This window comes from Myotis daubentonii, chromosome 8 (genome assembly GCF_963259705.1).
Source record: "Myotis daubentonii chromosome 8, mMyoDau2.1, whole genome shotgun sequence".
Classification (NCBI taxonomy): domain Eukaryota; kingdom Metazoa; phylum Chordata; class Mammalia; order Chiroptera; family Vespertilionidae; genus Myotis; species Myotis daubentonii.
Genome location: NC_081847.1, coordinates 83077068 through 83099647, shown reverse-complemented (window position 1 = coordinate 83099647; position 22580 = coordinate 83077068). Strand labels below are relative to the sequence as shown.

At 41.7% G+C, this 22580-nt stretch overlaps 1 protein-coding gene across 6 annotated transcripts in view; it reads left to right on the top strand.

Moving 5' to 3' along the window:
* Positions 1-3036: 3036 nt before the first annotated feature.
* EPG5 (ectopic P-granules 5 autophagy tethering factor) overlaps positions 3037-22580 on the top strand; it is an 84238-nt gene continuing 64694 nt past the window's right edge. For 5 of the 6 annotated variants that reach the window (XM_059707206.1, XM_059707207.1, XM_059707205.1 and 2 more), the window contains exons 1-9: positions 3037-3171; positions 10385-11326; positions 12584-12827; positions 14166-14302; positions 15189-15296; positions 16670-16743; positions 18608-18713; positions 19557-19671; positions 20101-20251. In XM_059707206.1, coding sequence (XP_059563189.1) covers positions 3109-3171; positions 10385-11326; positions 12584-12827; positions 14166-14302; positions 15189-15296; positions 16670-16743; positions 18608-18713; positions 19557-19671; positions 20101-20251 — 1940 coding nt within the window. In that variant the 5' untranslated portion in view covers positions 3037-3108. Of the gene's footprint in view, positions 3172-10384; positions 11327-12583; positions 12832-14165; positions 14303-15188; positions 15297-16669; positions 16744-18607; positions 18714-19556; positions 19672-20100; positions 20252-22580 lie in introns of those variants that run through there. The other variant, XM_059707210.1, reaches the window with a different exon arrangement.

Below are 22580 nucleotides of genomic sequence, written 5' to 3'. Positions count from 1 at the left end.
CTCGCAGGGTATACAAAGTGCCTGTATAGTTTTAGTAGCTTTATTTTATATGTTTAACTAGGGGCCCGGTGCACGAAATTCATGCACTGGGTGTGTGTGTGGGGGGAGTGTCCCTCAGCCCAGCCTGCCCCCTCTCACATACTGGGAGCCCTCAGGTGTTGACCCCCTTCACCCTCCAATCGCAGGATCGGCCCCTTGCCCAGGCCTGACGCCTCTGGCTGAGGCGTCCGGCTCGGGCAGCGGGGACCCACAGCTGCAGTGGCCCCGCGATCGTGGGCTTCACTTTAGGCCCAGGCAAGGGGCCCCTAGCTCCTGGGACTGCCAGCTTCGACCGTGTCCAACTCCCATCGCTGGCTCCACCCTACTTCCTGCTATCACTGGCCAGGGCGGCAAAGGCACCTGATTCTCCGATCATGGCTGGGGGGCAGGGCAAAGGCGGCCCCAGGGCTGCCTTTGCCCTGCCCCCCAGCTCTTAGCTCCCCCCTGGGTTTCCGATCACTGTCAGTGGCAGGGGGCTTCTTCCTGCTTTCCCTTTCGCCTCCCTGCATTGTGCCTACATATGCAAATTAACCGCCATCTTGTTGGCAGTTAACTGCCAATCATAGTTGGCAGTTAACTGCCAATCTTAGTTGGCAGTTAACTGCCAATCTTAGTTGGCAGTTAATTTGCATATAGCCCTGATTAGCCAATGAAAAGGGTATCGTCGTACGCCAATTACCATTTTTCTCTTTTATTATATAGGATGAGCTCTTCAACAAGACACTATGCAGGTTGCATCTCTGAAGTCCTTTCCACTTTTCATGCCATATTCCTGGATTTTTCACTGGTGGATGAAAGGGGCCATATGCTAATCTGGCAAGTTCAGGGAAGGCCTGCATGGCAATCTTGTAAACTCTAAGACCTAAAGTAACCACAAGGATGGTCTGAAATTAAAACTTTAACTAAAAGCAGTCATGGTGGGTAGTCACATCCAGAGCCAGTATCTTCCCTGACAAGGTCAATCTTTAACTTAACTGAGCCTATTGTCTTTTTGCATCTATGATAACATATCATAGAAATGTTAAGGCTACCTGTAATTTCCCTTTTTTCTGGACCTCTCAGGGCACAACCAAATGCCCTGGGTGCCAGGACAGATATCACAAATTCCTTCATTGTTATTGTTATCATGTTTATTGTTGACTGTTAACTATCCTGTACCCACCAAGCAAATGAAGTATGTGTCTATCATTTTACTTTTTATCCAATCCCAGAGGTTAACACCCCCCCTCTGCTGCTTTCTTTCTCCCACCTCCCTAATCTATCACCAATGGATTTCATGTAACCCATTATGTCTCCTCCTTTGATTGTAAAGTACAAAACAAGGTGAAATACCACCATTCTCCGGAGCATTAATCCCAGTTCGTTGAGGTTCTGCTTCCCAGCAGTTGTTGAAAGTTTGGCTCAAATAAACTCACAAAAATTCTTTACAGGTTTGAATGTTTTTACATTAACACATTCTAGGGTATGCTACCAGTGAGTTCATAGTTGTTGTTTTTCTTTTCCTCCCATACACACCAACTATCTTATCCCACATCAGACAAAACAACTCACATTCATTCATTTGAATCATCAGATATTAACTGAGCATCTACTATGTGCTGGCCAGGGGTCTAGCAGCCCTTGGGATGCCTCAAGGAACAAAACGAAGAACACTGCCCTTGAGGACTTTATATTCAACCCAGATTAACAGACACAAACATTAAGCTAATTATTTAGTATTTTAAGAATTATTGCCGAAACCGGTTTGGCTCAGTGGATAGAGCGTCGGCCTGTGGACCGAAAGGTCCCGGGTTCGATTCCGGTCAAGGGCATGTACCTGGGTTGCGGGCACATCCCCAGTAGGAGATGTGCAGGAGGCAGCTGATCGATGTCTCTCTCATCGATGTTTCTAACTATCTATTTCTCTCCCTTCCTCTCTGTAAAATATCAATAAAATATATTTAAAAAAAAAGAATTATTAAGGGCTTTGGAAAAAAATAAATTGTAGAACAGGAAAAGGGAGATGGGGCCAAAATTTTCACATCTGGAATTTTAAATAAAGAGGGCGAGTAAAATCTATATAAAGAAATTTTTAGAGAAATGCTCTATTTTAAATTAGGGAAGATATATTGGATAATGTTTTTCTTCTTGATTAAAAATAAGTTCCTGAAAAAAAAAAAAGAATATTTTTATGGCCTGGCCAGGCGTGGCTCAGTGGTTGAGCATCGACCTATGAATCCCCAGGTCACGGGGCACATGCCAGGGTTGCCAGTTCGATCCCCAGTGGGGGGTGTGCAGGAGGCTGCCGATCAATGATTCTCCCTCATTGATGTTTCTTCCTCTCCCTCTCAGAAATCAATAAAAAATATTTTTTAAAAATAATATTTTTATGGTTCTTTTATTGCTTTTTCCTTTGCCTTCCTCAGGACGAATGTCTCTTTCCTGGGAATTTGTATAGTAATGATAATAACTACTATTTATTGACATGCCTGCCACTACCAAGCGCTTTTCACGATTAGCCCATTTAACCTTCATTACACCGGAAAAGGCAAGCACCGTCATTCTCCTCTACAAAAGAGGAAACTGAACTTCGATGGACATCAAGGTGCTTTCCTTAAGCGCTAACCAGAGAATGAGGCTAACTGGATCTGGTTATCAAAATAAGATGAACAGGCAAGCACCTTTCCCCGGGCTCCTTTAAGCCCACGTGGTGGACCTGTGCGAGCGCACCGGGGACCCAGACAGTGTGGCTCGGCAGAGCTCGGGAAACTGACGGTTCGCGCCTCGCCGCTCCCCGCGGCCCAAGGCAATTCAGAGGAATTAGCGCGCCCCTAGGGGCCTGGCGGCCAGAGCACCTGGGCCAGGGGGCGGGGCCTGGGCGAAAGGGGGCGGGGCCACCACATCCAGTGAGAAGAACTCCCGCAGTGGTTTGTCCTACGCGGCAGCCCGTAGAGTCTCCGAGCTGCCGCCCCTGCTCCGGGAGTGGCGGAGATTTGATCATGTGACAGCCCGGGGGGCGGGGCTGGGCAGGTTGTGGGAAGCACAGGGGGTTGACAAAAACAAACAGCGACGCCCGACGCCGTAGGGTCTATGGCTGAGGCCGTGAGACCCGCACGCCGGGCCAAGGCCAAGGCCAGTCGGACTAAAACCAAGGTGAGGCTATCCCTCCGCCCGCACCCCCGCCCCTGCGAGCCCCTGGCGGGGCTGTGTGTCTCCCTTTTCCTCTCTGGGCCTTCCCGGCCAACTCTCCCCATCCCCTGAGTCCTCCGCAGACGCTGCCCCCCGCCTCCCCGTGTTGGATCCCACCGCCTACTGACTCCATCCTGGCCCTCTGTTCCCCCTCCGCGTCCCCCTGCCGGACTGTCAGGAGTCCGCCTTTGCTTTTTGTTTCTCTGACCTCGCTGGGCTCTTCCTGACTTTCCTCCCTGGGTCTGGATTCCTGCCATGCAGCAGCTTTTCTCGTCCCAGCCTCCTCTTTGAACCTGTCTCTTTTCTCCCTTATAATTGGAGAACCTTTTCAGTGAAGGAACCTCTCCTCCACGCACCGATTGTCCCCTTTGGCTGTATGGATAGCGACAGACAGGAAGTAGACTGTAGTGGTGGGCCTCTTCACTTTTAAAATTCTAGGTGGTGGTGGTGGTGCTAGTTATTGATCATTATCCTGGTTGCTTAAGGGGGGAAGGGGCACGAACGCCCAGAAGTTAAACTAGGGCGAGACTCACAGGAATAGACTGACACGCGGTATTGGTGTGTTTGCAGGTTGACTTGTGTTTAGGTGTAATCCGAGTTTTCATTTTGTTCCCATATATTTTCTGAAATGACATTTATTTTACACTGAACAGCTTAAATGCTACCCCTGGATGGCTGGACCTAGGTAATTTTGGCTTACCTGAAACTGAATTTACGTTAAGGAAATCATGAGGATAGTATTACAAGTCCAGGATAGTTTCATTTCTTCAAATGGGTGGTGTTCCAGGGCAGGGGTAACTTAAAAATGAGACCCAGATCTGATTTCCTCGTGGGAACAAGGCTTGAACAGGAGACTAGTGTTCAAAGGTACCATATTTAATAAGCTGTACGTGATTTAGGTGAATCCCTTTCATTATGATGCCTTTTAAAAAGACTCTAGTGGTGTTATGTGCATCCGTGTACCCAGGTCTGTGAGGAGTTACTCTTTGTGGAGAAAGCCATCATGTTACTTAATTGCAGAAACATTTTCAAGAGAAATACTTTTGCAATTAATTGGGTAAGAACTATCAAAACAGAGGAGAAAGAAAAAAGCCATGGTCAGCCCTGCATAAGCTCCCTGAACCGAGAATATAATAGTGTTTAACTTGTAAACATCAGTCTGTAGAGAACACAATCTTAATTAATTCTTAATTTCTATTTTTTTTTAAAAGAACGATTAAACTAAAGCCTAGCTAAGTGAAATGGTAAGCCGAAGGCATGCAGTTAGTGCAGTTAGTGAGAAAACTCAAGTTAAAGCACCAACAACCTCCAAGGAAGTTTTTTTTGGCTAAACTGGCCTCTTCATGTTCATTCTTGCTGCCCATTCTCTGAACTAAAGCTGGATTGATATTTTAAAAAACGGATTACTCTCCTCCTGAAAACCTTTCAAAGCTTTGCTATAGCCCAGAGGCTAGAGTCTGTAAAGTCCTTAAGCATGGACTCAGGGCCCTCAATGATTTGGCTTTTTTTTCCTTTTTTCTTTTTTTCTCAGCTTCATGTCTGTTTCGTGCTCTTGCCTGCCCCCCATCCATCAGTACCACTCTGCATCTTTATGTCATTCATTTCACTTGTAGTTACTTTGTCCACATCTCTATTGTTCCTTAAACTGTGAACTCAGTGAGGGAGGGACCTATCTTGTCTGTCTTGTTCCTATTACCTTTCATAGCTCTTGTAGGCCCTTGGTAATATTTGTTGGATGAAGGAGTAAATATCAGTATTGAATAATATTTCCAAGCTTTGTCACTCAGGAGAGTTTACTCTGGTGGATTTCCTGAGTGGTGTGAGGAAACAAATAGAAAAAGTGCACAATACCTGTAAGGCCCCCATACTTGTCAATCTAGAAAGTTAATTCTTCTTTTAGAGTCAGTAGATTCATTTCTTAGCACTGGTTATGGTTTGGCATTGATCATAAAGTCCTGCATTAATGAAACCTTTGCCATCTGTGCTATAATTTGGCAACTATTTACAGAGTCATAAAGTAGTTCCAAGGCTCATTTCAGGAAGTGAGTAGTGTCATGTGCTATTGTCTTTGGAATACTTTGGGCGGCTTCTGGATTTTACCCAGTAGCTGACCTGCATTCTTCATTGTTAATCACCTGGTAGATGACCTCACATTGTTAGGTTGCGGTTATCACCTGATACCTAAGAGTTAGTCCTAATAACATTTTCATTAAAAAAAAAGTCATCTGCCAAATATATCCCCCACCTCAGAAGACCATGACTTTATTGATCTTGGTAGATTATAGGTTAAGAACAGTAGATTTTTAGATTGGACTTACTTTGTAGAAGCAGTGTATTTTATAGTCATAGAAAGTATTTTATAATTAATTTTAAATTCTGAATGCCAACAACTCATTAATAGTGAGAGTATACGGTGATTGCTAAGGATAGACTGAGATGTGGCCCAGAAGGCTGATAACAGAAAGACTTTTAAAACCCCTATCCCCTGTTGCTCTTCAGCCTAGATGATTTGTACCTCTTAGTCCCTCCCTTTCTTTAGTGATTATGGGAATGAAATTGGGGGATACTGTATATTATTATGTAGCTCCTTTTGTGCCCCTTAAGAGTCATTCATTTGTTGAAGAAACACTCTTGATCACCTACTCCTACTATGTCCCAGAAACTGTACTAGATATTTGGGACTAATAGAAGGAAAAACAAAGAACCTGATCTTAACGGAGCTTGCATTCTAGAGGGAGAAAACAAACAAACAAAAAACCCTATACAAACAAATGAAATATATCATGTTAGAAGGTGATAAGTGCTGTGGAAAGAAGCAAAAGAGCCAGGAAAGGAGTACTGGTGAGATATTAGGAAGGGATGGAATTTTAAATAGCTTGTTAAGGTGATCCTTAGTGAAGGTGACATTTATATAAAGACATGAAAGAGATCAGGCAGTTAGCTCTGTGAATATTGGGGGAGAATGTCCAGGTAGAGGCAACAGCTAGGGCAAAAACCAAACTTCTAAATGTACAAGAGCACATGGTAAGTATAAATATTTGTTGGATAATTCAATAATTTCTTCATATTAGGATGCTGTACCTAGGATGGAGCTCAGCATGTAGTTGGTAGTTAATTTTGTAAATTATAGGTCATCATCACTATCGTCTCAAGAAACATTTATTGAACACAGTGTCGAAAGTCAAAGGCAGATCAGATCCAAAGAAGCATAAGATCCGAAGAGGCATAAAATCAAAGGCAGATCCAGAGCCAAAGAGGCCTAAGAAACATTTATTGAACACAGTGTGAAAAATCAAAGGCAGATCAGACCCTTCAGTCCGAGGGTCAATGCTCTATCCACTAAGCCAAAGTGGCTAGGGCACTCTTTCCCGGTTTTAAAGCTCGTTACACCGATAACGTTACCATTGTCCCTCCTTCTCTCCCTCTGTCCTTCTCTGATCTGCTAGTCCATTTTTCCAGTTACATCTTCAGCTTCTTCTTTTCCCTCACCTTCTTCCCTGGGACGACTCTCTGTTAATTCCTTTTTTTTTTTTTTTTACCTAACTTTCGTATCTGCACAGGTAGAGAGTTTTCTTTGGTCCCACTTTTGAAACCACGAGAAGCATTAAGTTCTTCTCCCAGGGAAAATAAAATCTAAAGGCTTCTGGTTCTTCCCTGGAGGGGCTAGAAGCTTTAAAAAATTCTTTAGTTGATTATCTAACCACATTATCTGTTGCTATTATTGTGGTTATGATTATTCCTTATAAGGTAGATCTGATGGAAGTGGGCAGCAAGTTTGGGAGTAGCAGCTGGAGACTTTATTTTGTTTAGAGAGGGGGAGAATTTGAAATTGCAAGGGCAATCCTGCAATGGGGAGAGTGGAAGCGTGAGGTGGAGTCGGAGTGGGGCGAGAGTGACACGAGGAGGTTAAAAACTGCATGAGGGATGGGCTGGAGAGGAAACATGATGTAGCCTGTGGCTTGGAGGAGGTGTGGTTGTTTTCTGTGCACTTGATCATGTGGCCTGTCATGCGCCTGCTTCCAGCTTATCTTCTCTTCTGGTTAGCATTTATCCTCCCAGAGGTCTCAGAGTTTCAGAAAAGAGAACTAAAATTTTTCCTTCTATTCCCTAGTCCAGTCTCTACTTGCTTACTTTTCTTTATTTCTCAACTCAGTAAGTGTTTAAAATCTCTTAGGTTTGTTTTTAACAGCTTTATTGAGCTATTATTAATATACTAGTACTGCCGAAACCGGTTTGGCTCAGTGGATAGAGCGTTGGCCTGCGGACTGAAGGGTCCCAGGTTCGATTCCGGTCAAGGGCATGTACCTGGGTTGCAGGCACATCCCCAGTAGGAGATGTGCAGGAGGCAGCTGATCGATGTTTCTCTCTCATCGATGTTTCTAACTCTCTATCTCTCTCCCTTCCTCTCTGTAAAAAATCAATAAAATATATTTAATAAAAAAAATACTAGTACTATACAATTCACTTATGTAAAGTGTATAATTCACTGGTTTTTAGTATGATCACAGGGTTGTTCAGCCTTCACCACAGTGTATGAGGATTCTAATTTCTCTACATCCTTGCCACTACTTATTATCTGACTTTAAGTAGTCATCCTAGTGGCATCTCATTGTGAGTTTGATTTGCATTTCTCTAATGGCTAATGATATTGAGCATCTTGTTATGTGTTATTTGTATATCTTCTTTGGAGAAATGTGTATTCAGTTCCTTTGCCTATTTTTAAATTGACTTATTTATCTCTTTATTATTGAGTTAGAAGAATTCTCTTAAAGAAATTTAACTAGTAAATTTGAAGATCTAGTAGGCTTTATTAAGTGATTCGTGAATTGGGAAGTATTCCATCTAGCAACTAGAAGGGTCCTCTGAGGAGTTGAACAAAATGAAAGGCTTTATAGGCAGAAGGAGGGGGGGGACTAAGAAATTGAGAGGATTATTTCAACTCTGGCCCGTGTGACTCAGTTGGAGCATCATCCTGTAGTAGACCAAAAGGTGGTGGGTTTGATTTCCATTCAGGGCACATACCCAGGTTGTGGGTTTAATCCCAGGTAGGGGTGCATGCAGGAGGCAACTGATCTATCTTTCTCTCTCTCTCTCTTTCTCTCTCTCTCTCTCTCTTAATTCCTCTCTCTATAACCAATTTTTAAAAAGGAGTGGATTGCCCTCGCTGGTTTGGCTCAGTGGATAGAGCCTGCAGACTGAGGGGTTCCAGGTTCAATTCTGGTTAAGGGCACATGCCTGGGTTGCGAGCTTGATTCCCAGGAGAGGACATGCAGGAGGCAGCAATCAATGATTCTCTCATCATTGATGTTTCTCTCTTCCTCTCTGAAATCAATAAAAATATATTTAAAAAATAAGTAAAAAGGAGTGGATTATTTCAGGCAGGGACACTGTACCTGAGGGGGAAGACTGAGGTCTTATCAAGCAAATTATCTCACAGTATTGAAGAGGAAATTCCAGACTAATTGATTTGAATTCTACTCCTATGGGAGGATGAAACTGCACTTAGGATAGTTTTTAAGTCTTGATTTGAGATGTGGTTTAGCATTTTGACTTTCTTTTTTTTTTTTAATTCTTTTTTCATTTTGGATATAAACCCTTTATAAGATCACTGATTTGCAAAATTTTTTTCCCATTCGGTGGGGTTGTCTTTTCATTTTCCTCCTGGTCTCATTTTAAGCACAAAAATTTTAAATTTTTATAAAGTTCAGTTTATCTATGTTTATTTTTAAATTCTTGTCACTTGTACTTTTTGTGTCTTGTCTTACGAAGGTTTGGCCTACCTTAGCCAAGGTCATGAAGACTTATTGCTTTGTCTTATCTCTTATACTAGTGTCCTGGTGCACGGATTTGTGCACATTGAAAGGAAATTAATTAGAAGAAATATTTTAATAGTGTTATTTGCATCTTGCCAATGAAAAAAAAATAGGATTCTATCGAGTCTCCTGTCTACCTACTCCAGGACTTCTGTGAGGATCAAATGAGATGAGGCATGGGAAAACACTTCACAGACATTTAGTTAAACTGTAAAATGTTTGCACCTGGCTATAAAGCAAGTCAGGTTCCTGGGCTGAAGAAACTTCAAAGAGGCTAGTCGTCACTAGGGGGAGGAAGCCGGGCGTTGCTCCGTGACGTCATTACCTGGCATCCACAGTGACTGTTTCTGGGCTGGGCTGGGCTGTGGACCGCATTTTGCGCCATGGGGTCTTGGCAGCGTTGGCTGCGATTTGGTGGGTTGTCGCTCTGGGGTGGTGGCGGGGCCTGTGTCCCACTTGGGGGAAGCCGAGTGTTGGTTTGTTGACGCCAGGTCCATGGTGCCATTTATTTTTAAACTAGAGGCCCGGTGCACGAATTCATGCATGGGTGGGGTCCAGCCTGCCCGTTCCGATGGGGGCCCATTGGGCCAGGCTGGCTGGAGGGAGGTGCCACAGGCGGTTGGCTGGCTGGCCCTGCCCCCGATCGGGGTGGGGTGGGGCAATTGGGGGCGGGGCCAGCTGGGAGGGGCGTGGTTGGGGCCTGGATCAGGCCAGTTGGCTGCCACAGTGCATATCATAGCCACTGGTTGTTCCGGTCACTGGGCTTTTATATATATAGATGGCTAGTGCACGGTCATGTCATGGCAGCTCCTGTGTTGAGCGTCTGCCCCCTGGTGGTCAGTACGTATCATAGCTAACAGTCGGACAGACAGACACTTAGCCTTTTATATATATAGATTAGTTGTATGATTTTCTTTGAGTTAATATTTATATATGGTAGGGGTTCACTTTCATTTTTTGATATCAGTTATTCAGTGCCATTTCTCCCCCATTGTCTTGGCATTCTTGTTGAAAATCAATTGACTTTAAAAGGGAGGGCTTATTTCTGGATTCTCAATTTTGTTCCATTGATCTATTTGTCTATTCATGTGTTGGAACCACACTGTAGTAATACTATCGTAGTTGGTTTTGAAATGGAAAAAAAAAAGAAAAAGCAAATTGTCAGTTTTCTAACTTTGTTCTTTTCAAGATTGTTTCGTCTGTTTTGGGTCCCTTGTGTTTTCTTATCAGCTTGTTAATTTCTATTAAAAAAAAAGGCAGCTTAGAATGAGAAAATTTAGATTTTTATATACAAGTTTAAGATTCCTCATTGAAAACATTGGTTACTATTATAAGTTATTTCACTGTATAAATCTTGTTTTTAGGAAAAGAAGAAATATGAAACTCTTCAGAGGGAAGAATTTGATGAAGTCTCCCTTGCGAACAGCTCCAGAGAGCTGGAAATCCCTACTCCAGCTTGTGAACTCACAGGAGACCATCCAAAGGTGTTAACTGATTCCGAGCTCCAGAATGATGCCCATGGACAAGACGAAAGTGAAATGTTTGATGTACAACTCTCCTCCTTAACTATAAATAATGAAGGGTCCCTGACATGGAACGCAGAGACCCTAAAAGAAGGAGAGGAGGTTGGAGCCTGTGTTGGGGGTGATGCAGTCAAGCTGAAGGTTGATCCTGGAGACAATGTTGGAACCAAAGTAGGAACCCCCAAGAACTTTACAGACGTAGAGGAAAGTAAATTGGTACACTGTGGGCCTCCTGAAAGCACACTGCAATCTAGTTTTTCTTATAATGAGCAGGAAATGGAAAATTTACAAGTCAGAGAAACTCAGCATAGCAAAGAAGACAAGCAGGCCTTGAATCTTTCTTCAGAGGTGCTACAAAATGTTGGCTTGCAGAGTTCTTGTGAAGCTGTGCACGTTTTTCAGCCACCTAGAGTGAAAAAACTGTATCCCCAGTTGCCAGCTGAAATTGCTGAAGTGCCAGCTTTGGTGGCCCCGAAACCCTTGCTCCATAATGAGCGACTCTACCCGGAGCTCCCATCTCAACCAGAAGTAGTACCATTTACTAAAGAACAGCTAAAAATCTTTGAGCCTGGTTCATGGTTGGAAAATGTTGAGTCATATTTAGAAGAATTTGACAGCATGGCTCATCAAGACAGGCATGAATTTTATGAGTTGCTTTTGAACTATTCACGATGTAGGAAGCAGCTGCTTCTGGCGGAAGCTGAGCTGTTTGCTCTGACATCTGATTGCCAAAATGCTAAAAGTCAACTCTGGCACTTTAAGGAGGAACAGTTGTCTGTACAGGTATTTTGACTAGTGTTCTGTTAAGCTTTCTGGAGCCTGGGGAACTGCTATTCCTTTGATGCCCTCTAGGTCTGGAGTCTGCTCCCTATTCCCACACTGAGCCTGTCTTAGCTGAGTAGTTTACTGCAGGAATCTAAACTCAGGCACCTGCAAGGGCCATGCAGGTAACTGAGGAAATGACGCAGGCTGAGAGGGGTAGTGGTCACTGAGTAAACCCATGTCTGGTCCAGCAGGGGCAGCTGCTCTTGAGTCCTAGCTGATTATTGCTGTGTGGTTGTGTTGATCCAGCATTGCCACATCTTACGATTTTCCAAATGTGAAGGATCTTGATTTGTTACTGTTACACACACACACACACACACACACACACAGGAGTAGAGGCCAAGCAATCATGTGTCCAAGTCATATTCAGCCTGTGGACTTTTTAGTTTGTGACCTTGGGCATAATGACAAGAATATTCAATGTGTAGAGAGTATCAAGGAGAGGATGATTCATGGAACAAGGTTAAGGGGAGATGAGGAAACAAGCAAGGCAGTTAGATGTGTCCCTGTGGACAGCATGGTGACCACCAGGAAAGCCATTTCCTAGTGGCTTGGAAGGAATGGCAGGGAAGAGAAGGCCACTCTAGACAAGCTTTTCATCGAAGGGAAATGAGGAGATACCAGGGAGAAACCCGTGATTTTCCCTCCCCCTAATCCTCTCGTTCATTGGGATACCTGTGTATCTCTTTGTAGACAGGAAGGAGTCTGTGGAGAGGGAGACATTTGGGGATATTGAAAAGGAGGTTAGAAACAACACAGCAGGCAGTGTTAGTATTGGAAAGGAAGGAGTATCTTCTCTTGAACAGAGTCACAATGAATGATGAGGATGAGTACAGAGATATTTTGAGGTCCCTTGCACTTGAGGGGGATATCACGTGGACCTTAGTGGGTTTGTAAAAGTAGAAGTAGATCATCAATCATAAGAGTCTTAGGGACAAGCTCTATTTTTTCTTGTACCTTTCCCCACCTACTCCTTAGGGTTTCTCTTCTCTGAACTTGTGACTCATTGGTGATTGGCAGTATACTTGGCACTATACTCCTTGGTATGTGATTCTATACTTTATTGTTCTCTGTGTGGTATTACTGCCCCCCTCACCATGATTTATAAGCATGTTGAAGATGGTACTGAAACCTATGCGTCGTATACCTGCTGCCTGATTATTTAAAGTCTAAAGAGTAACTGGTTTGTTATTTTACCCTTTTGTCTACTGCTAGGGTATCTGTGCAGATCAAGTGAAAGTTTCGGGCTATCACCGCTACCAAAGAGTAGAGATGAGTGAAAATGCACTGGGGGAGCTAAAGAAGCTATTTGATGCCAAATCTGAGCACCTCCACCAGACCCTGGCTCTGCACTCCTACACGTCTGTGCTCTCAAGGTTGCAAGTGGAGTCTTACATTTATACATTGCTTAATAGTTCAGCTGTTCTGAGATCGTTAGCAGTTCATCAGCAAGGCCGAGGTGTGTAAGTAATGAAAGTCTCACTTTTGTAGTCTGCAGTTGAGGGGTACAATCTGGTTGAATTGATTGTACAGTAATTGATATTACAAAGTACCATTGTATGGGTGGTTTTACCTTGCCTCCCCAATATAGGATTGTGACTTGCCTTACTAACGTTTTTAGGGAGCAGTGTGAGGTCTACCTTCCCCATGGCTATCATCTCCTTCTCCAGGAAGCCAGCAAGCTCACTCTTTATCCTTAATGTCCCGTATTGTCCTAATTTATGTGCTTGGACCAAGTCAGGTCCAAGTAGAGTTTTTGGTTGTAAAACTGATAATCGAGTACTTTTTCATTCTGTCTCTTGCACTGTATTTTCGTTTGTCCAGCTTATTGGGTTGTTAGTGTATTTAATTTTCATCAGAGGATCTAATGTTCTGAAATTTTCATCTTATTTTGGGTTTTAAGAAATTAGGCTTTACTATAGTGTGTGTACAGTATTAATTATACTAATTGAATCATGTATTTTTTATATCTGGAAGTATAATATATTAGAATTGCTTAAAGTAAAAAATCCTCCCCAACCCCATCTCATAACTAATCAAAGAGCTGGGGCCTGTGCCACAGATCTGCTGCTTTTTAATATATATATATATATATATATATATATATATATATATATATATATATATATATTTTAATATATTTTATTGATTTTTTTACAGAGAGGAAGGGAGAGGGATAGAGAGTTAGAAACATTGATGAGAGAGAAATACCGATCAGCTGCCTCCTGTACACTCTCTACTGGGTATGTGCCCGCAACCAAGGTACATGCCCTTGACTGGAATCGAACCTGGGACCCTTGAGTCCTCCGGCCAACGCCCTATCCACTGAGCCAAACTGGTTAGGGCAATATATATTTCTTATTGATTTCAGAGAGGAAGGGAGAGAGATAGAGAGATAGAAACATCAATGATGAGAGAGAATCATTGATTGGCTGCCTCTTGCACACACCCCCCGTACTGGGGATTGAGCCTGCAACCCAGGCATGTGCCCTTGGCTGGAATCAAACCTGGGATGCTGTATCCATTGAGCCAAACCATCTAGAGCTGCTGCTTTTTAAATAAAAAATAAATTTTAATAAGTTAATTTTCTCTTGCTTTGAAATAGTTAACAAAGTTAAATACTTTTTTGGTTTACATATTTAGTAGAAATTCAAATATTTTTGAAGCAGCTTTTCTTTTTGGATTTTTATCTAAAGTAAATATTTTAAAGAGTAGTTTTTTAAAGTGAAGATAATAAACACCCGCCCCCCCAACACCATTTATATGGGATTCATTTAATTCTCTCTTTAATTTATAGCTTCTAAACAGGCAGAGAGCATTCCCTCTGATCTGTGTCAACTGAAGGAGTGCATTAGTGTCTTATTTATGTTCACCAGGAGAGTTAATGAAGATACTCAGTTCCGCGATGATATTCTTCTCTGGCTGCAAAAATTGGTAAAGCAATAGAAATAGATACAATAGTTTTTCCTTTATTTCCCTGATTACTTAATTATTTCTTCTTTCATTATAGTTTTTCTCCAACAGTTTCTTTAGCTAATTCATTTAATTTATTAGTGACATTGTCTTTGATCATGACACATGGAATTAAGTTACATTTATCTACTGCATTGTTAAACACAAAGTGCTTTTCTCTCTGATAAACTTTATGTTAAATGATTTCTAGCTTCAACTTAGGAAGAAATAGAAATGTGTGAAGCCTGTTACATTTAAGACTAGATTCATATTTAGAATATAGGTATCTGAACTAAAAATTTTCTATATTTCTTTATTATTTTATGTTTAATCTTACACTTAGTCATACTTTAAAATTTTTTAGGGCGAAAAAGAAAGATGTTCGAAAAACGTAGGAAAGATGTTAGGTGTGTTATAGGGAAGGTGATTTGCTTATTGGTTATATTTCTTAATGGGGCTGCCTTGGGTGCTGTTTTGTTTTGGAGTTCATACTGAAGTTCTTAAATATGGATGAGGTTCCAAATATACTTATTTGTATTTGAGAAACTATTACAAACTGAGACTAGATTAAAATACTTGACTTCTGTCTATTCACAGATGGCCAGGAATGTTAGTGATTTGAAATTTGCCAGATGTACAATTTTTGCAGAGAAATTACAGAAGATATTTTTATCGTAGTACTCATAGCTTCATAGGCCTCTGTGTGCCTCTGTGGTGGAAACTTAACCAGTGAATAGTGTATCTTATGCCTGGTTACTCTTTTGAAAGATCACATATGTATAAACATCAGATAAGTGTTTCACTAGACTGCTAGATACATTCTTCTTTTTTTTTTAAATCGTGAAACTATATGTTCTTTGTTGTTCAGGTATCAGTGTTACAAAGAGCTGGCTGTCTTGGAGATCAACTCTTCCTTCTAAACCATATTCTTCGATGCCCAGCTGGTGTTAGCAAATGGGCTGTTCCTTTCATTCAGGTTTGATGAATATCCGTCTGGTTTTGAGCAGCATGGGAGGGAGATTTTGTTAAACATTATTCCTAAAGAAATTGCTTTTAAAAAAGGCTAGTTAAAAAAATATTGATATTTCAGATAAAATTCTTAAAATACATCCAGAATATATTTATGGGAGTTTTTTATGCTGTAAGTTCTTAGGCCACACTAAGAGCATAATTGATGAAATGAAGTAGAACTGCGAAAGTTCTGTTGTAGTCTGGCTTGGTAGGCTCAGTAGTATTTAATTCTGTAAAATTTCTATGTGGGAAGGCTCTCTCGGACTTTTTTTCTGTAATACTCAACACAGCTCTCTAAATTAATCCACTTCACACCACAGTTGGTACAGGTGAAGCAGAAACTACCAGCATCTCAAAGTTTATTAATATTGGCACATGTCCAGGTCTGTGTGATCAACTCTCATATAATTAACTTAGGCGTGGATTCTATGGTTTATGGACTTTCCTCTCTGCTGATTGCCTTTGGGTTGTTTTGTTTCTAGTAGCAATCACTCAGACGAGTAGAAGCCAGGTGTATGCCAAGTTCAGGCTCTTTTTTTTTTTTTTAAATGTATTTCTTTATTGATTTCAGAGAGGAAGAGAGAAGGAGAGATAGAAACATCAATGATGAGAGAGAATCATTGATTGGCTGCCTCCTGCACACCCCCTACTGGGGATCGAGCCTGCAATCCAGGCATGTGCCCTTGGCCGGAATCGAACCTGGGACTCTTCAGTCCGCAGGCTGATGCTCTATCCACTGAGCCAAGCCAGCTAGAGCAAAGTTCAACCTCTTGACATTACCTTTCTTTTAGGATTTCTAGTGGCAAGAAGTTTGAATTTTTTAAAAAATAACTTTTATTTATTGATTTTAGAGAGGAAGAGGGAGAGAGGAAGAGAGAGAGAAAGAGAGAGAGAGAGAGAGAGAAAGAAATATTGATCTGTTGTTTCACTTATTTATGCATTCATTGGTTGCTTCTTGTATATGCCCTGACCAGGACTGAACCTGCATTGGGATGACACTCTAATCAACTGAGCTATCCAGCCAGGGCGAAGTTTCAATTGTTTTAGGTAGAAGGAGGATTTTTTAATTTTTGATTAAAATATCAGTATTGTCCTTTGACCCATATTGATACTGTTCAGGTAATTGATATAAACTGCTCAGCTACCTCTGCTCTTTAAGTACATCTGAATCAGTCCTGCCAGCTAACCCATGAGCTGTGCTCTCACTCTTGTGGGTTAGGTACCAGTTCCATCTTTGCTTTTTTAAAAGCTCCCTTTCTCAGAATTCCTGTGAACTAAGATTATGGATACTTGCATTGTTGGTTTTCTACAGTATATTTTTTCCTTTTTTGATTTCAGATCAAAGTTTTGAATAACCCCTCAGGGGTCTTTCATTTTATGCAGTCCCTTGCCCTGCTAATGTCTCCTGTCAAGTAAGTGGAAGATCTTTTTGAAATGGAAATTGAAATGCTCTTTCTGTCAAAGTATTGACTTCCTAAATTGTCCATATCTAAAGAACTATCAAGGCCTGGGTCAGCATTCCAGAATTTAACGTTGCAGATTTTCTTTGGGTTTGATGCCCTTTGTCCCAAAGTGACCCCATTAACCTTTTTGGGTCTCCCTTTTAGTGGGTTTGCCTCTCCTGTCATATACGTCATTGTGACAGATACTGTGGGGAGAGACAAAAGGATGATCTGTTTCTTAGAAGAACAGCTTTAGTGAAAGAGGAAATAAACCCCACAGAGACTTAAGTGCTGAATTGTGGAGCCATGATTGACGTAAGGAGAATAAAGAGAGTAGCGTGGAGTTGTCAGAGCGGGTCAGAGTGGAGGAGCTGGGTTTGAAGAATGGAATGGATTTCAGTAGGAGAGAAGGAGTAGAAGGCACTGTAGTGAGAACAGTGAGCAGTGGCCCAAAGTGCAGGTGAGGATAGCTGTGCCGGGGACAGGTGGGAGGACAGCTGGCTGGGATGGTAACAGATGAATGGGGTGAGTCAGATTAAAAAAGGCCTTGACATTAAGACAGAGGGACCTAGATTTGATATGGTCTGGCCTTTGTGGCAATCGAGGGTTCTTTGAACAAGGATAAAAGTTATATTTAAGGAAGTTTAGCCTCAACTGGAGGCAGAAGGTATGCAACTGAATTACAGTATGGACGCCTGGCTCTCCTGGTTCTGGACCCAACCCAGCATCAAAAGGACAGACACATCCTTAACTGGGGAGAAGGCAGAGTCTGTGTCTATGTGACCTTGAACAGTGTTACCACCACTGGCTCTCAGTCTTGGAAAGCTTGTGTGCTTCCAGGCCCGAGCTGGGGTAATGGTAGTGGGAAAGAGAAAGAGGGGAACCTAAAGTCATCTCCCTACAGAAGGATGAGGTAGTTGATAAAAGAAAATCTGGGAAAGGAGTGCTTCAGGTATAACGCCATAGACTTCTGAGCTCTCGTGATAGAGAGGGCATTGGCAGCCCTAATAGGCAGCAGAGACAGAAGGGAGGGCTCTTTTGTAAGGAGGAAAATTTGAGGTCTTTGAGGCATATATTCAGTTGGATACACAAGTGACAGAAACCAGTGGACATTCGGAGCTTCAGGACTGGAACTTCTCGAGTTGAAAGGCAGCTCTAGAGCTACAGAGCTGGAGATCATAGAATAAACTTCCTGGTTAAGGGAAGGAATGTATGAATGTTGAGGGTCAGGCCAGAGAGGAAGGAACAGAGGACTGAGAACTGGGTTGTGGTCTCAGAGAAGAAACTTCTCTGGCTGCACCTACTCTCTAATCCACCCACACCGTGTGAAAATCTGGCTGGCAGGAACTCTTCCTGATTACTCTTTCCCTTCCTAGATACAAGGTACATGTGATTTGTCTTAAAAATGTTTTTGCATTTAGATGTATTTGTGTGTGTGTGTGCCTTAAACAAGCTTCTGCATTACCTGCGGATTATCCTTTTTTATTCAATAAAGCATGATTTTTTAAAGTCATCTCTCTGGCAACACTCTGTAAGCCTGGTTAGAGTTAAGGTACTGCAGCAGTCCATGTGTATTGAGGTCCTACTGTGTGCAGGACTGGTACATTTTAACCGCTTTTATGTAATTACTCTCATCTTTAGTGGTCTCTGCACTGAAATTAGTGAGATTTTGGTCTCCTTGAGTTTTAGTCAGTTCTTATTTCTTATTTACTAATTTAAACCATTTGAAGATTGGGTCAATATCTGACGCTTCTTCAGGGTCAGTAGGTGATCCAGAATGTACGCGCGTGGGCTGTCCGTGTTTGTGATTGGAGTGATGTCATTTGTCCTTTAGAAATCGAGCAGAGTTCCTGTGTCACATGAAGCCCAGTGAGGGGAAGCCATCCACCTCGGGGCCTGCGTCTGGGTCGTGGACACTAGTAGATGAAGGAGGAGAAGAGGTAACTCGTCATGTCTGCATTATTTTGATTAACCATTTTTGAGCTCTTTTTATGTGCCAAGTATTGTTCTAAGCACTTTCCACATATTATCTCACTTAATGTGCCCAACAACCCCATGAGGCAAGTACTGCTGTGGTCCCATTTACAGATGAGTAAACTGAAGTCAGAGGGGTGAAAGAATTTGTTCCAAGTCATACAGTTATTAAGTGGCGGGGCCTCTAGGGCCTGTGCTCTGATCTAGTGTGCTATGCTGACACTTTTAGAATACATCCCTGTTGAGCTGAGAGAATAGAACCTGGAAATATTTACAGATTATGTAAACTTTATGTTAGGATTGTATTTTTTGTAGAAACAGTTTTCTGGGCTTGAGATATCACCCACAGATTATGTGAGGCTGTGTCATAAAGAACTGGAGCTTACCAGGGTTCTGCCTTGCCTCTAATAAACTACTCAGTTCTTCTCTTTTGAAAGTAGAAGATGGTTTTCTATTTTTGATGAGACTTTAATGATCAAAATCCATTTTCTCAAGATAACCCTCATTGATTTTTCTTTCTACTATACACATGGTTAGTGGATCTGTAAAGAATTTTTTTTTTTCAATTAGTTATTACTGAATGGACATGACCCAGATACACGTAAATTGTACTCACAATTTCAGGGGATTTACAGCCCATCCATAGAACTCATGCCATAAATCTCTGTCCCAGAAAAGAATTTGATGAAGGCTCATGAGAATACCACACACGTACCATTGAGACCTGTGATAATTTAGCTTCTGTAACTCTAGACCATAGTATGATCTGATCAAATCAGTGGACATGCTTTTTGCATCTTTTCCTTTAGGATGAAGACCCTGAGACTGGTTGGATTCTCCTTAATGAAGATGACTTGGTTATCCTTTTCTCACAGTTTCCATTTCATGAACTCTTTCAACATCTTCTTGGGTTTAAGGCAAAAGGTAGACTAATTCTTTGGTCATATGTAAAATGTGGTAGTGCCAAGTTCAAACACAGGAACTCAGCATCAAGTCTTACCCTCGTGCAGGTTCCTGATTCAGGTTCCCCTGTGCCCCGCCACGCTCTACAGAGGTGATTGCATCATACCTTGATGAGGCTTCCTTCCTTTCTCTGTGCTTGTAATTTCCTACAGAGTGTTTAACTGCAAAAAGGGTGACTAGCGCACACATTACCCAGCTTAAATAAATTGTTTTAACTTTATACCTTGTTTCAAGTTTCCCATTTCACATTAACACAGGAGCCAGAGAAATGGGAATTGTTAATTCTTCTCCTATTGGCTTTGTTTTCTTATTGAGGTATCTATACCTGTATCTTTCAGTGTTTCTTCATAACAATTGTAATTTTTTCTTTTCTTTGATTTTAACTTCCAGGTGATTATTTACCTGAAACAACAAGACCTCAAGAGATGATGAAAATTTTTGCTTTTGCCAACTCACTAGTGGAACTTCTGGCTGTGGGGTTAGAAACCTTTAATAGAGCACGCTATAGGCAGTTTGTGAAGCGGATTGGTTATATGATCAGGTAATACTGCTGTTGCTACATCTTGTCTATTTGCTTTGGTCAGACACAGATACTGCATAATTTGAATTATGGACATTATTGTGTATACTTCAGGTCTTATTTATCATAAAAATAAGAATTGGGGTTTTTTTTTTTAGCATCTACTAGATGGAAATTTATAAAGGCTTCCAGTCAGAATATGTGGTTAATTGTCTCAAATTTAACTGTTGCTTGATAATTGCTCTTGGAGTCAAGATCCTCAAAGCAACTGCTGGGTTGAACTTAGCCAGAGAAACTGAACTTGGTCAAGGAAAATGTAGGCTCTTTCCCCTTCCCTTGCCCTCTATTTTCTTCTCTCTCCTAGCTTCTGCCTGGGGATTGTCACTTAGCTATGGGAAATCAGCAATTGCTCTTTTGTGTCATTGTTTTTGTTTTCTTTTTTACTTATTCTTATCCTCATTCCTGTTAAATATCATTTAAAGAAAATTTTAAAGACTTCAGCAGTGGCTACTCTTTTGATCTTGGAAAGCATATGATTTATTTGAGTGAAAATTTGGTTTATGTTTTTGTTATCAAGCAAGAAGAAATTTTTGAGAATAAGTACTACTTTTCATAGATTTAATTTTATATATTTTCTGCATCATCAATTTTTCTATCTGGGTCATTTCCTACAGCATATAAATATGCTTTTATTTCTTCCAACCTTCCCCTTCCCCCAAAACCCCTTCAAAAAACTTCAAAACTTTCCCTCCCCTCATTTGTTTCTAAAACAACATTGATTTTAATTAATTTTAGATGTGTTATGTATTCCTCAATCCATCAGCTTTATAAAGCCAGCTAAATGATTATAAGATGTCCTGCAAAGGCCAGGGGTCACTTTTAAGGTCTAGAGAAAACCTCAGTAGAAGGTTTAGAAATGAGATGGTGGGAGCAGGGAGAGTTGTTGACTTAGAGAGTAATTTCTTAGAAGCTAAAAACTTACTTACTTATTATCAGAAGTCCTACTATACCTTTTCTGATTCTGTTCTGATAAATCAGGTAAAATTCGCCCTTGGGCTCACACACATTCTGTAGGATTGAATGATTACTGTGTGCCAGGACTATGCCTCCTCATTTTATTCTTGAAATGACTCTATAGGAAAGACATTGCTATTATTGTTTAAAGATCAGTATTCTGTTTTTATATTATTTCTATGACACCTTGTCATTCCTGACTTTTCTCTTTTACACCCACATCCCATCTAATAGCCAATTCTATCATCTCTACCTTCAAAACATCATTTACTTTTTAATCAAATTTAAGATGCCACCAATTCTGAAGATGTATTTTGTGTTCCACTAAGAAGGAAAAAATGCTGCCAAATTATGGCATTTTTATGGCCACCAGTTTTAGTGTACATTCCAGTAGCAGAGATTAAAGTATAAAAGGTGTGCATCGTTTTGAATCAACAAAACAGGCCATTTCCAGAATCCAGCATCTCACCACCTTCACGGCTACCACCCGAGTTCATTCTTAGTTTTTTCTCTCTGATTATCACAGTGGCCTCTTTACTTGTCTTCCTGCTTTTGCCCTTCCTCCCCCGTCACCCGACCCCAGCTTATTCTCACGGCAGCCAGTGTCCTCTTTAAATGGTGAGTCAGCTCATGTCACTCCTCTGCTCAAGTCTTTACTGCTCCCAATCTCTCATTCAGAGTAAAAGCCAGTCTTCACAGTGGCCCATAGGACCCTTCATGCTCTGGTTTCTTGTCACTTTTCTGATTTCCTCGCCAGCCAGTCCCCCTCTCACTCACTTTGCTTTATTTTATTTTTTTGTTAATCCTCATCATGGAAATTCTTTCATGACTTTTCAGAGAGTGACAGGGAGGAAGCGGGGAAGAGAGAGAGAGAGAAAGAGAAACATCGATGTGAGAGGGACTGGTTGCTCCCCACACACTCCCTGATGGGGCAGGGAGAGAACCTGCAACCCAGGTACATGCCCTTGACTGGAGTCGAACCCGGACACGTTGGTGCTCCAGCTGATGTTCTAATCACTGAACTCCATAGGCCAGGGCTCACTCACTTTGCGTTAGCACACTGGCTGCCTGCTGTTTCTCCAACATACGGAACACACCTTACGCCTTCACACTGGCTGTTTCTTCTCCCTGGACGCGCTCCCCTTAGATATCTCTGTGACTTCTTCCTGTCTTCACGCTCACGCCCCTCCTCCTTCAGTGAGGCCTTTCCTGCTCCCAACCTACTCCCCTTCCACCAACTTCAGAGCAACTTGATTCTCCTCTCCTACTTATTTTTCTCAATGTCACGTACAGCCATGTGACAGACTATATATTTTACTTTATTGTGTTTATTGTC